Raw genomic sequence first — 13,594 nt, 5'->3', positions numbered from 1 at the left:
CGCTTGCGGCCCCAGACCTATGTCAATCTATGCGACCCTTATGTCGACAGCTGGACAGATGACCGTCGTAGAGTTGCTATATATAGTGTCTATAATAAAACCAATATACATTAAGCACAAATGTCTTATTACTTACTAAGATTAGTTTTGCATGCCGCTTTCGTCAAACATATCGAATATAGGCATGCTGATACGAGGATTATATATAATGCTGTTATTTGAATATCATAAAATACACAACAACAAAGCAACAACAACAAAGCATCATGTGTGATAAAAAAAATTGATGATCCATATTGGTTTGTTTAAAATTAAAAATTTAATAGTGCATACAAAATTCTTCTGAATTATAGTTACTTACGGGCTGCATTTATGTTTTAAATTTCTGGTTTAAAAACATGCAATGAACTGTAATTAACTGTCAAATGTAAACGATATTTTATGTTTCAACAAGACTTTTTAGTGTATTGACTATTTTCAGGAGAAGACATTGAATATTCAAAATGGAATCATTTCTCGTGGGTCTCATGATGCTATCAGTAGTCATTTCGGCAAAAGCGGAAGAAAGTGAGTTTTTTATTATAATTATAAATACTCGTTAAAAATACATTAACATAATTTTCTGACATACATATTTAAAAAACAGGTTAAAACCGACGAAAACTAGCTTGCAGATAGCATTCAGTGCTTCAATTACACTAGTGTAAATTGCGAAATATTTTTTTTATAAAATATATGTATAATTAATTATGTTTAGGGCCATGCATTGGCGAGAATGGCATAAAATACGCGCACATTTCGTCGTTCATTAACAACGACGGTTGTAACAGGTGCTTCTGTGCTGACGGAAATATAGGATGCACGATGATGCTATGTGCACCACCGCCGCCTCAAGGAGGCAAGTAATCATTTTAAGCAAACTTTCATTGCCAAAATGTGTTCATTTGTACTAACACATATAACGGTTACATTCATTAATCAAGTGGTAATACGAAATCGTGTATTTAATATTTGTATATTTGAGGAGAACGAGTCCTTGAAAGTCAACGGTTCCGTGATAAAGTAACACTATTTTGAAGAGATGTATATGTTGTTCGCATATATATATATATATATATATATATATATATATATATATATATATATATATATATATATATATATATATATATATATATATATATATATACATATATATAAATAAATAAAACGCTTTTAGTAACTTTGCCGTAGCTTTCGACCTCTCGGTCTTCTTCAGCGGCATTTATTTGTGAAGCATATCATGTTTAGCGGAAGTGACGTTATATTATTGAACGTTACATTGCGCGCCATTGTTATTAGTCTTTTGTGTTTAGTCCATATGGTTTGAATTTCCTCAATTTACGCTTCCAAAGTTGTTCGATGGTCTTCCGGTACTAGTCCGATCCATTTAATGTTTCGAGTCCCATGACCCGGAAGTCCGCGACGCTGTGGCCGTTCGTGTAAAAGTGCTCGGCAACCGGGTCATTGTGTCGAGTCCGTATCCGGGACAGGTTAAGGAGATGTCGCTGGTACAGGGTATCTCCCGTTTCCCCTACGTAAACAAAGGTCTTAAATCGTTCGCAGTGTACAGCGTAGACTACATTGGTGGATTTGCAGGTGACCTCGTTCCGCACATTGTAGCTTTTGCCGGTGGTATCGCTGAACTTTTCGGCCCCCATCATGTACGGCAAAAGCTACAATTTGCGGAACTAGGTCACCTGCAAATCCACCAATGTAGTCTACGCTGTACACTGCGAACGATTTAAGACCTTTGTATACCCTGTACCAGCGACATCTCCGTAACCTGTCCCGGATACGGACTCGAAACAATAACCCGGTTGCCGAGCACTTTTACACGAACGGCCACAGCGTCGCGGACTTCCGGGTCATAGGACTCGAAAAATTAAATGGATCAGACGAGTACCGGAAGACAACGAACAACTTTGGAAGCGTAAATTGGGGACGTTCAAACCATATGGACTATATTGCTTTCCTCATATTTCATGATACGGGTTCGGTAACAGAATTCAAATAACTAAATATATATATCAATCAAAATACCATTTATATGTTTTACATTTCGACCAGATTATGTTTTCCAATATGAGCTACCGAAGAATTTTAACAGTGTTACAGGAATGGTTCTATTGACAAGTTAAACCTCTTTAAATGTGTTTATCTCCTTAATCAATTTTATAAATGTATCAATGTAAGAGAATTTAATCCGATAAAACAGCTATAACATCTCTGCAATGTATCAATATCTAGCTTAACTTAAACAATATTGTTTAATCTCGTAAATATAAAAGCAAGCTTTGGTATTAAAATCAAGTATTTGTATTCCATGTATTATTGTCTAATGGTCTACATATGACCCGTTATAAATTGTTTATTTGTTATTGTGGCTGTCAAAAAGCGTCAGTATCTCTGATATGTCTCTGAAAATATATTATAATTATTTTTTTAATACCGGTAGTTTAGTTTGAGACGTTGTATACATCGTATTTTAATAATGCTGTTCTTGTGATACTTTCTTTTTTTTAAATAGGAAGTTGATCATTTCAATAAAAAGCAGACATGGTTTCGAAAAGCTTTATTAGTTTAATGTTATTACTGAGCATATGTATTTGAAGTAAAATATACATTTACAATATTTAAAGTACTTATTATATTTGTCTGATTTCAGTTTGCGAGTATAACGGAAACCAATACAATGCCGGCGACAGCTTCATGAATGCCGACGGCTGTAACACATGCGTGTGTGGGAAAAACGGGATTGCGGCGTGCACAATGAAGTTATGTTAGCTATAATAGCCTGTGGAAAAACAAACAGATACAATAATGACGTGTTAATATTTACCATATGTTTACTTGTATGTACCTTTATATTATCCTTTCATAAAGCAAATATTAATACTCTATTTTCATCGGTAAGTCATGCTTAATAAACTTAATGTACACACGAGATTCAATCATCGCTGTTAATTGATCATGTTGACGATATATAATTTATGAATGCATACTTATGCGTGTCATATTTACAACTATATTTGGTATTTCAATCAATGTATTTGTGTTTTTTTTTATAAAAACCAGTTAAAACTCTTGCATCATCCGTTTTCAATCCAGTTGGCAATGTGAAATATGTTTTTTTGTGTCAAATAAACTCGAAATTCTGAAAGCGCACAATAGGTTTATACGTTTCTCGTGAAAATATTTATATACAATTACTCCCGAAAATAAAATTCCATCATACACCGAAGCAACAAATACTCTGAATTTTAGGATCACATACTGTTACCCCACTCCAGTAGCAAACTAGTAAACTAGTACATGAACAAAAACATAATAAATACGCACGATATAATTGTACAAAATTCATTAAACATTTCATGATGACGTACACATTGCTTTACACAAGTGTATATGCGAAACAATTTAATTGTATTCAAATTTGCGCATCCGTATTCTTGAAAACTGTTCAGTCACCACGTTTACCTCTTTAAAAGAAAACGGACTAACTTTAGTACAGTTTTTAGAACAGCCAACAAGGAACATTCGGGTGGAAATGTATTACAAATTGATATCTTGCAATCCGATGTTCAAGACACTACACAAGATTAGAACGGGAGCCTCTCAATGCAGCGACGGAATAGTTCAAATGTGTATGTAGATTTATGTTTTGTTTTGTTTTTTGAAAAAGAATTGCATTTCTCCAATACCGAGGGCGAACGCGTCATTGCCAAAGTACATACAACTGGGTAAAACAGAGTCTTGCATCTTAAAAGAGATTTTTCTGATACAAAGCATTGATAAATTCTTTTTCACATTGGCTTGGGCATTAAATAAAATTGATGAATGGCAGACCGATTTTTGCTTTGGATATTATACAGTACATTATGTATTTAAGTTGGAGCTTATTGAAAAAAGCTGTGTAAGTAAAATCAAATGTGCCTATGCATCTTAAAATACCACGAAAGGACCTTATCAAATAAAGGGACGCAACAAGAAAGATATCATATTACTTATCTTAGGAGTTGTTGTCACTTTTTCTGATGAATAGATTGAATGGGATATTTTCAAATGGCAAGTCATTTTCAATAGCAATCGTAGTAATTATGGCGACGATGAAGCGAATAGTCTCGAGATACAGACGGGGTACAACACTCACGATTAAGTTGGAAGTATGCCTTCTGTGCAAATATAGCGGCAAGTATAAATCGTAAAAATCGTAAACACATTAATTGTATAAACTGCTGTGCGTTACGTTCTTACGCGTTTTTTATGAAGCTGTAGCTTGGGAATCCATGTACATGGATTTGTGTTTTCGCCTTACGATTTATTTCAACTTCCTCAGACGAATATTTCTAAGACAAAATAAGTTTCCGTACTCTATATAACAAAAAAATATGCCTAATTGTACAAAGTATAAAAAATTTTAATATTTCAAGCAATTAATGTATATTGGGATGATTTGTTGGATTTGTTACAATGGTAGTTTAATCAAATTCTGATTGTATGACAAAATAAATAAAATCCCAATATAACACCATATTTTCACGTTTTGCATTTTAAATACGGATTGAAACCATGTGGCACGTGAATAATTTCGTGATAGACTGTTACAGATAAGTATACGGTAATTTATAACAAGCCATCATTGTCTATTAGGCAATCAAGTAAGAACGACAAATAGCATTCTTCCGGTTCGGCGAAACTTCAAAAACAACGCCAAAGACTTAAGCCACACTGGCATAACGTTCTTCACGGCGCAAATCTTGTTGACTGTTGTATCATAAACATTTCGTGGATCATATACAATTATTGTTTAACTGTTAGATATATTGTTTACATTGTTTTATTATTTTTTGAGGTAAATGTATTTAAGTGTTTTCTATAACGGTACAATTATATATAGATTTTTTTCTCAAATATCTGCAAAATTCTCGATGCATATTTTAACACAAACGTTTGAACACACAACCTGTACAAATAGGTTGCGAGTAATAAACAATGAGATGATTTCGCGTCTATAACTGGGGTATTTTTGGCTTGCCATTAAACATGTCAAGTTAAAACCGATGCCATAGATTACATAGAAAACAGAACAAATCATTTGTGAGGATATATATATGGTTTTAATCGGTACCTGATAATATCCATTAAAAAAGGTTATCAAAAGTTGTTTCACGCTATGGTCTCCTTTTGTGTATGCATTTATAACTACTAGCTTTGATATTTAACTGTTGGGGTATTTAAAACAATTGACTACCTGCAACATAAACAACGTCGACCACATTTTCATTGATCTCGAAGGCTTGGGGCAAAGTTTATGTCGTGGCAAATAAACTGAACCAAAACAAAACCATAAATACTGCTCCTCCTCAATAAAATATTGAAATGCGCTAACAATTTTTAATCGAAAGTATTGTGTTAATAGATAATATGCCGCATGTGAATTACAAGACTGTTTTAAACACAAATTACAACATGTGAGAAGAAAGTTTCTATTTCTTTAATTATCGAAACATGTTACACATAATTCAATGTAATGATTTAAAAATTGTATGAAGACGTTTATTATAAATATTGCTGTTTTAACATGAAGTTCAATTTAATATGTAAGACATTAATTATTACGTACGTCATATTTTTTTTTGATCATTTCTCAGAAGAAAAAATATAGAAAACTGATCGCTGAAATAATAATTATCGTTAGGAGTATGACCGTACTATCAGATAACTCACCCTGAATACAATGCAAATCAAAGCTGTATCTTGATTTTAAATGTTTTGAGTTGTCAATATATCCCATCGGTTCTGTAATATCCAATACATTGCAAACATATGTTACACTACCGACTTTTTCTTTATGAGTATTGTACTGTATATTAAGTAGCGTCGCTTGAAGCACAAAGCATATTTTACAAACTTTACAGATACCTGTTATTTTGTTTTGGTCAAAAAAGTTACATACTGTATAACAAAACTAAATATATGATAAAGTTTTGATACGTTGCGTTAATGCCAAGCCGGCGACCTTTTTTTTACTTTAAATAAACTGAACATCATCATTTGTAAATACAATATGTTGCACTATTTAACTCTATTATAAACACGCCTGTCAATGGCCTGTCCCTTTAAGCTGATGTATTCACATATACTTTGAACACAAATAAATCATGATATACGACACAAATATATGTTTGTTTGTAATATGTGTTCGCGTTCGTTTAATTAAATTGTTTACAGCTTAATGGGCGACGGAAAAAGATGTCCCTGTATCGTAGGAGAACAACAACGTCATCGTTAAATACACATGAAACATGTTATGCCAACGAACAGTAGGTTTTATGGAAAACCGTTAATCTGCCTTGATTGATTTCAATTTCAAACGACACGTATGCTTATGAAATTATTTAAATTTTAAGTGTCCATCAATGAATACTTTTGAGACAAAGTCATATTAAGATCTTTCATTAAAAAACGTTTTTGTAAACTTTTGGAAATAATGCTTATCGTAGTTTATTATTTAATTTTATGTCCAACACTTTATAATAAATTGGTGCATTTTAATAACGCACGACTATACCTGTTCAATATAAAATCGTTTAATTATCGTTGTTTGTATCCTTAAGTACGCCCCACAAACATATCAAATTTTAACAATCTCCCATATTGTATAATATAGTAAAGGTCAGAGGCGTATTTAGGTGGGGGCTAAAGCCCCCCCCCCCCAGCTGACTGGCAAGATACGATAATTTTTTAGTTATCCCTTAACAGTTTCAATCCACTTGTGTATTTCTTGTCATATGTCCCTAATTAAGCCATAAACATCTGTCAATTTGTGAGATTAGCCCCCAGGCATGTGTACAGACAGTCTAACCTTCGCCATATAAACAGCACGCTTCATTGACTGTAACTGATAAACTGCGCTATTTGATTGGCTGACCGGGATACATTTAACTAATGAAATTCATCGATACATTTAGCTATAGGTAAATGTTTACAAATGGCTGCCGCATGGGACTTGTGAAAAACAATATTTCAAATTGTAGCAATTAAAGAGTTAAGACGAACGCAATGGACAATCATCATTAATTTTTCGGTAAAGTTCTTTGATGAAGTTCAATAGGTAAATGTTTACAAATGTCTGCCAAATGGGACTTGTGAAAATCAATATTTCAATTTGTAGCAATTGAAGAGTTTAGACGAATGCAATGAACAATCATCATTAATTTTTCTGTAAGTTTCTTTGATTAATTTAATTGGTACAAGCTCTTGAGAGTGATACTCCTTTTGAGTAACAGTTGAGTTATTGCCAGTGAAATGCAACAGCACACTTTATGAATGGTTATTAATTTGTTTTTGTTTTTTTTACAAATTGCGCTAACTGCTTTGATGTTCATCCATAGTTTTTAAATCAAAAGGGCTAAAAAATGAAGAATTATTTTGCTAGTATGAAACTAAATCATTTAAATAGGAGGTCCACCCATCTAACACTGTTCAAAAATTTATGTATAAAGACTTTAGTGGTTTGGAAGACATTTGATTTACCCTGTGTATAATAGGTATACACAAAGTTACTACATTACATTTACATCGCGAAATACTGTATTTTAGTTGAATAACAACTTTTACAAATTAGGCATATATGACCACAAAGAACACATAGAGTTGATAAATTATCGTATGTAAATGTACTTCTTTTTCAATTGTGTACTAATAAACACCACGACACATACCAACTGTGTATTTGGAAGTTAGTTGAATGACATTTTAGCTTATGCTTTGTATCAATGATAAAACGATTAACTTAAGCGTTTGTTTTTGTTTCAGATCAAGGAGGCAACCATTTTATATTATTGATTGTGATAAGAATATAAACTTTATATTTGAGTTGTTGCAAAGATTTACTCCGTTATGCAATATTAACTACTAGGTTTAGTTTTTACTGTAAATGTACAAAGGGAATATTGATATTTTATTAATATTTTATTGATTTTTGTAAATAATTTTATATTGGGCCGAACGCGTGGTATTACAAATTAACCAATTATCATTGTTCAGGTTGTGTATATGTGTATTATGATAAGCTGTTACTACATGTACGCTTAGGTGAAAATGAGTATGAGTTTGAAAATGTTTAATCATGTATGTCGCTGCAGAGTCGGTTATAAATTGTTTAATTTATTAATATAGAATAGTATATGACAGAAGAGCTCCGTCTGCTACGTTTTGGTTATGTTTACACTAGTACTAAATAATCCTTATATAATCATATACACATCGAAAAAAAACGGTGCCCGTGTGTTGGTCATGTTCATTATTATAGAACAAAACAGAACAGAAAGCATGTTCATGTAACTTGAACAATTCCAATGCATCTTTATAAATACACATCTGACAATATTTAAGTTATAAGCACATGCACAGTAATGCGTTATAGCCATAAACACTAAATTCGCCCTCTGCCAGCGTTATATGAACTGTAAACAATTGTATTTTAGCGAAGAGCAATGCATGATTGTTTAATCGGTTCAAGGTCTAACTCATGAACTCAAAGTAAAATAATTCCATGCTATGTGAGTCATTTTTATATAGTTTTTTTTATCTGCAAGAGGAAGAAATATAAATATTTGCACTTTCGTATTAAAATGACTCATTGTGACTCAGTTTACAATACGGAAATAGATGTACCATATTGTTACGATATGTCATATATTTACCCGAAGCTAAACGATCATTAATGTAAAGGTGCTCTCAGTGCCTAAACGTACAATTCGATCCCCTTTGATGTGTTATTTACGGCACAGTAAGCATCGATCAAAAGAAAGCGTTTCCTATAAATACTGTGAAAATTATAAAGTTTTATTCATTCAACATACAACTGATCCAACTAACAGGGGTAAGTTTCAATTCTACTTGTGTAAATTCAATAAAACTATAAGCACGTCAATAAATTATTGAAGTGTTAGTAGATTTAAATTTCAAATATAACTAAAGTTTCAAAAATGAACAACAGCCGCTGCTTATCTGAATCAAAAATGACATGAAATTAACTGAAATAAATGTACCGGTACATTACATAAATGTTGGTACATAATTCATATTATATACAATTTTGTAAATAGCTTTGTTTGAAGATGCTTGATATTACATATTATTGTTATCATCAATGTACTTATCTCAGATAAGTTTGGAGTTGGGCTGGGTTGTGGAACTATAGTTATTTGTTGTTATACAATTCAATATTGTACTATGTTACTGTCAAAAAAATATGCATTCATACGCATATGATCCAATTATTGGATGTCACTGATATTTTCAATTTTACTAGTAGCTAATTAAGACTAATTAAAACAGAATTGGACTTTCCTTGCAAAGTATTTCATTTTTAATAATATAATAATATAATTAGCTAATGTAATCAAAACATATTGATATTTTAATAATTTAACTCATTGATATAAATAATATTTAAATTTGCCCCAAAAAACTAGGGCAGGTACATATGAAGGATTTTTTTGGAAAATCAACAGTGTTGTCAGTGTAAAATATTTGTAAAGCTTCTTCTGAGTTTGAACTTCAGTTTTACATTATATGACCTGCATCAAAGATGTGATCCATTATTGCAGCATTAAGCCACCCGTTTCTATGAGTTAACTCTTTCAGTGCTGGAACTAAATTTTGAAGGCCTTTGCAAACAGTTTGTATCTAGATGATACGCAACAGAACGTGGCGTCTCATCAGGATCCAAACTGTTAGCTATTCTGATAGTATTCTTTGAAATAAAACGAAGAAAATGCTTTTTTTTTAAATTAAGCAGACACAATTTTAGCAGACGACAATTTTCCCAGCATGTAAAGGGTTAATGTGTTAATGTGTTTTGTTTCAGGATACAACGTCAACTATTCATCATGAAAGCAACACTTTCTTGTATCGTTATTATGTATGTCGTCGTTTCGGTTGCGATAGCTGATGAGGGTAAGTTTGAACTTATGAATAATATTGTTTATTAACGCATGATTATTGTATGATGATGTTTCTATTCATATGATATATTTTTATATTCAAGTTATCACATATACAGAATTGCTAGTTCTCTGTCATTTGCAGGGTCCATTTAAGTGATTCGCCATTGGTGTTTTACATTTTACATGTAAAATAGTTTAATGGGAAACTTTCACATCAATGCATTATAATTACATCATAACTTCATACATGTCACTTTAGTTTGCAAATGGTTTGACCTGCATAGTAAATTATCAATTCATTGTTCTATATTTTTGCAGTAACCAAGAAAATATATTACACAACAGCAGCGATAATTATTGATTTGTTTCGATTTTACTTTTTCAAGAAGTGGATAATATAGTTTAAATCAATAAAATAAATTAATTAATTACGTTAACCATTATAGTAATTTCATAATACTACACTCATAGTACTCGCCATGGCGTACATTTCACACTCGTTAACAGTTCATAATTTTGTGGATATGCAGTCCGCTGGCAACCATAAAGCCACGGGTTCGATCCTAACCGTGTTTGCGTCTTTGATATCCCACTAAAGTACACCATGAACTGGTTCAACACAGAAAATCTTCTCGAGAACGTTTCAGCGCCTTAGGCTTCGATGTAATCAAGCTAATTTAAATATTGTAACGCAATCGTATAACCTGTTATTAGGCATGTTTATCATGGTTTATCATGTTTAGGGTCTTGTAATGGCCGTCTGAAGAAATACCCTAACGGCTCAGTATTCCTGGACCAAGACTGCAACAAGTGCCATTGTATAAATGGAAACATAATTTGCACGATCATGGATGGATGTGAGGTGACTCCGGGAGGTGAGTCAATAAGAGATTATTATGCAGCATTATACTGCCACTATGAGGTCGATTAGAGATTGATATGGAGGTGACTCGATTAGAGATTAATATGAGGATGAGTCGAATAGAGATTAATATGCAGCATTGTACTGTCACTATGAGGTCGATTAGAGATAAATATGGAGATGAGTCGATTAGAGATTAATATGCAGCATTGTACTGCCATTATGAGGTCGATAAGAGATTAATATGGAAGTGAGTCGATCAGAGATCAATATTGGGCTAGAGCTGCAACGATTCACCAAAAGCTCGATTCGATTCGATTTCGATTTCAGAAACTCCGATACCGATTTTTTCGATTCGATTCATCTTCAAACCTAGTTTTATCATATATTCACTTTTATGCCTCAAAATTAACATTTATGTTCAAATGTGATTTCAATAAAACATATAAAAAAAGAACAGCAAATTAGGACTCAATTTTAATATAAAAAACTTCTGACTAGAAGATTGTGTTGATTACACAATAATAAAAAAATAAATAATCATAAGAACGTATCTGGAATCAGTTGAATGGTAGTATTATCACTATTATACTTTTACACAAAACCGCTATAAACATGTCTACCATTGTGCCATGACAGCATCACCTGCTACCTGTAGGACAAATCACACTCTCTAATAAACTTAACAAAACTCCAACAGAAATATAACTACATTTCTGGCTGGCGACTTGAGTAGTTGCACTTGTGCGACCTCTAAGTCTTAGTCTTGCTAAATCAACGTTATGTTTGCGTTTGACATATTGCATTAGATTAGTGGTTGAGCCGGACTTAGCGTACGCCACATCCGTGAAGCACAGTTTACACTTTGCTTTATCGGTAGGGCTACCATCCTGAAACCCAAAATACTGCCACACTTTTGATTCTAGCTTCTTAGGCGCATCTGATAATTTTAATTTGTCGGCAACAACTTGTTCAGCCATTTTCCGAAAGTACACGGTAACGGGCTTATTGATTGGATGACTAAAGTAATAAGCAACCAATCGTGTGCGTCGTAATTACAGGTAAAGATAAAACCTACACCTTCCTGTATCAATAGGCAGAATACAGCGCGCTTTACGTATCTATGTATTTATATGTATATATGTTAAAGAATCGAATCGAATTTGGTAGGTTTGGTATCGAAATCGAATCGAAGCATTTCGAATCGATTTTCGATGAATCGGATCGAATCGTTGCAGCTCTATATTGGGCCGTTTCATAAACGATCGCACGAAAATGTTAACATACGAGAGAATTGTGTAATCTTAATAAGCAGACGAACTAGCACGCCATGCTCGTCAAATATATACGGCTTTTGAGATGCCAATGTAATTAATCAAGTACTGAACATTTATAATCAATTGATATGGGCTTAAGCAATTATGTATCTTCGAAAAATGTATCGTATCGTAAAAGTGTACTACGATGTTTATTTAAACGGTCCCCTGCAGCCTTGTGCTGCCACAATGAGCTAAGTAGTTAAATGTAAGCTTCATGTTTACACATAATTTCCGACCTTAAGTGCATTTATGTTAATTGAACTGATAACAGTCAGGACTTTGGCATGAACTCTAATGGAGTAACGTTTACTTCTGAGTGTCCTTCAACATGATATACTCGTATATATTCATGTTTGGCAGTTTGACAGGCAAGCTGTTAAAATAATATATCATAAGCACGACCTGAAAACATCATTTGAATGCATTACTGTGTAATACTTTTGATATTTCTCACAGTGACAACTAACGCTATTTAGGTTCATGGTTATCAGATTTGCTTTCATTTCTGTTTCTTTAATTGAACTTTTTACACTTGCCGTATGACATAATTCCCATAGACCATAAACATGTCATGGTGAGCTATTAACAGGTCTGCATGTGACATGAACATGTATTCGCCCAGCTCGTATATAGGTCCAGGTGCTTGTGCACATATGCTTATACAGTCTTGTTCCTGTACAAACGTATCGGTAAACATATTCGGCCACGTTTCTTACGATAAACGTTTAACAGTACAAGTAGGATATTAGTCATAAGATGAAACGTTAGGCTTACATCCTCCTGATTTTAGTGTGCCGATTCAACGGTAACACATTCCATGTCGGCGAAAGAATCGGGCATCCGGACGACTGCATCACATGCAAATGTGAAGAGGACGGCAATTTGCTCTGCACCTTGAGCTGTGACCTGTGAGCAGCCATAGATCTATTAATCACTACGACTTCACTAACTTTCTAATATTATTGTTATTAGCTAATGTTAAGGCATATGTGATCTTTTAAGTCAAAATAGTAAAATTAGTTCATCAATGGCAGAAATCTGAAGTTAATTTTAATTTCTTAAGCTAATATTAATTGTACTAAATTAAAAGTATTTGTTCTGTAAAATAGTTTGTCGAGTGGAATAAACTGCACAATATGTACCCATTGTTTATTTATTGAATGTTGTTGTTGATTTGTATCCACTCCTTTAAACTGCTAATACATTCTACCATAACTTTTACCAAAACGGCGGTTTGTTATGTATCATTTATTTTCTGGTACCTAAAGTAATCCGACGAATTTACAAGATAACACTTTAATTTACTGTTTCAAAATTTGGTAACATTCAGGGACTTGCATGTCATGTAAACTGTTGTTTTTTTCATGAGGTCTGTCGTTTCAAATAATCTAAAAGTCACTGCTACGGCCTCAGTC

At 33.0% G+C, this 13,594-nt stretch overlaps 1 protein-coding gene across 1 annotated transcript; it reads left to right on the top strand.

The window, feature by feature from the left end:
* Nucleotides 1-503: 503 nt before the first annotated feature.
* On the top strand, nt 504-13,091 carry LOC127831453 (kielin/chordin-like protein). The gene is made up of 4 exons (XM_052356435.1): nt 504-567; nt 2,708-2,821; nt 10,742-10,873; nt 12,970-13,091. Exons 1-4 carry the CDS (start codon nt 504-506, stop codon nt 13,089-13,091), a joined length of 432 nt encoding a protein of 143 aa, XP_052212395.1.
* The last annotated feature ends 503 nt before the right edge of the window (nt 13,092-13,594 follow it).

Source organism: Dreissena polymorpha, chromosome 5, assembly GCF_020536995.1.
Source record: "Dreissena polymorpha isolate Duluth1 chromosome 5, UMN_Dpol_1.0, whole genome shotgun sequence".
NCBI lineage: Eukaryota > Metazoa > Mollusca > Bivalvia > Myida > Dreissenidae > Dreissena > Dreissena polymorpha.
This window is presented reverse-complemented; position numbering and strand designations above follow the sequence as displayed.

Bases quoted from the DNA above. Each gene is read 5' to 3' on its own strand.
- LOC127831453 (XM_052356435.1), top strand. From the start codon at position 504: ATGGAATCATTTCTCGTGGGTCTCATGATGCTATCAGTAGTCATTTCG. The intron at 568-2,707 runs GTGAGTTTTTTA...GTCTGATTTCAG, and splicing joins TTCGGCAAAAGCGGAAGAAA to TTTGCGAGTATAACGGAAAC. The intron at 2,822-10,741 runs GTTAGCTATAAT...TATCATGTTTAG, and splicing joins GGCGTGCACAATGAAGTTAT to GGTCTTGTAATGGCCGTCTG.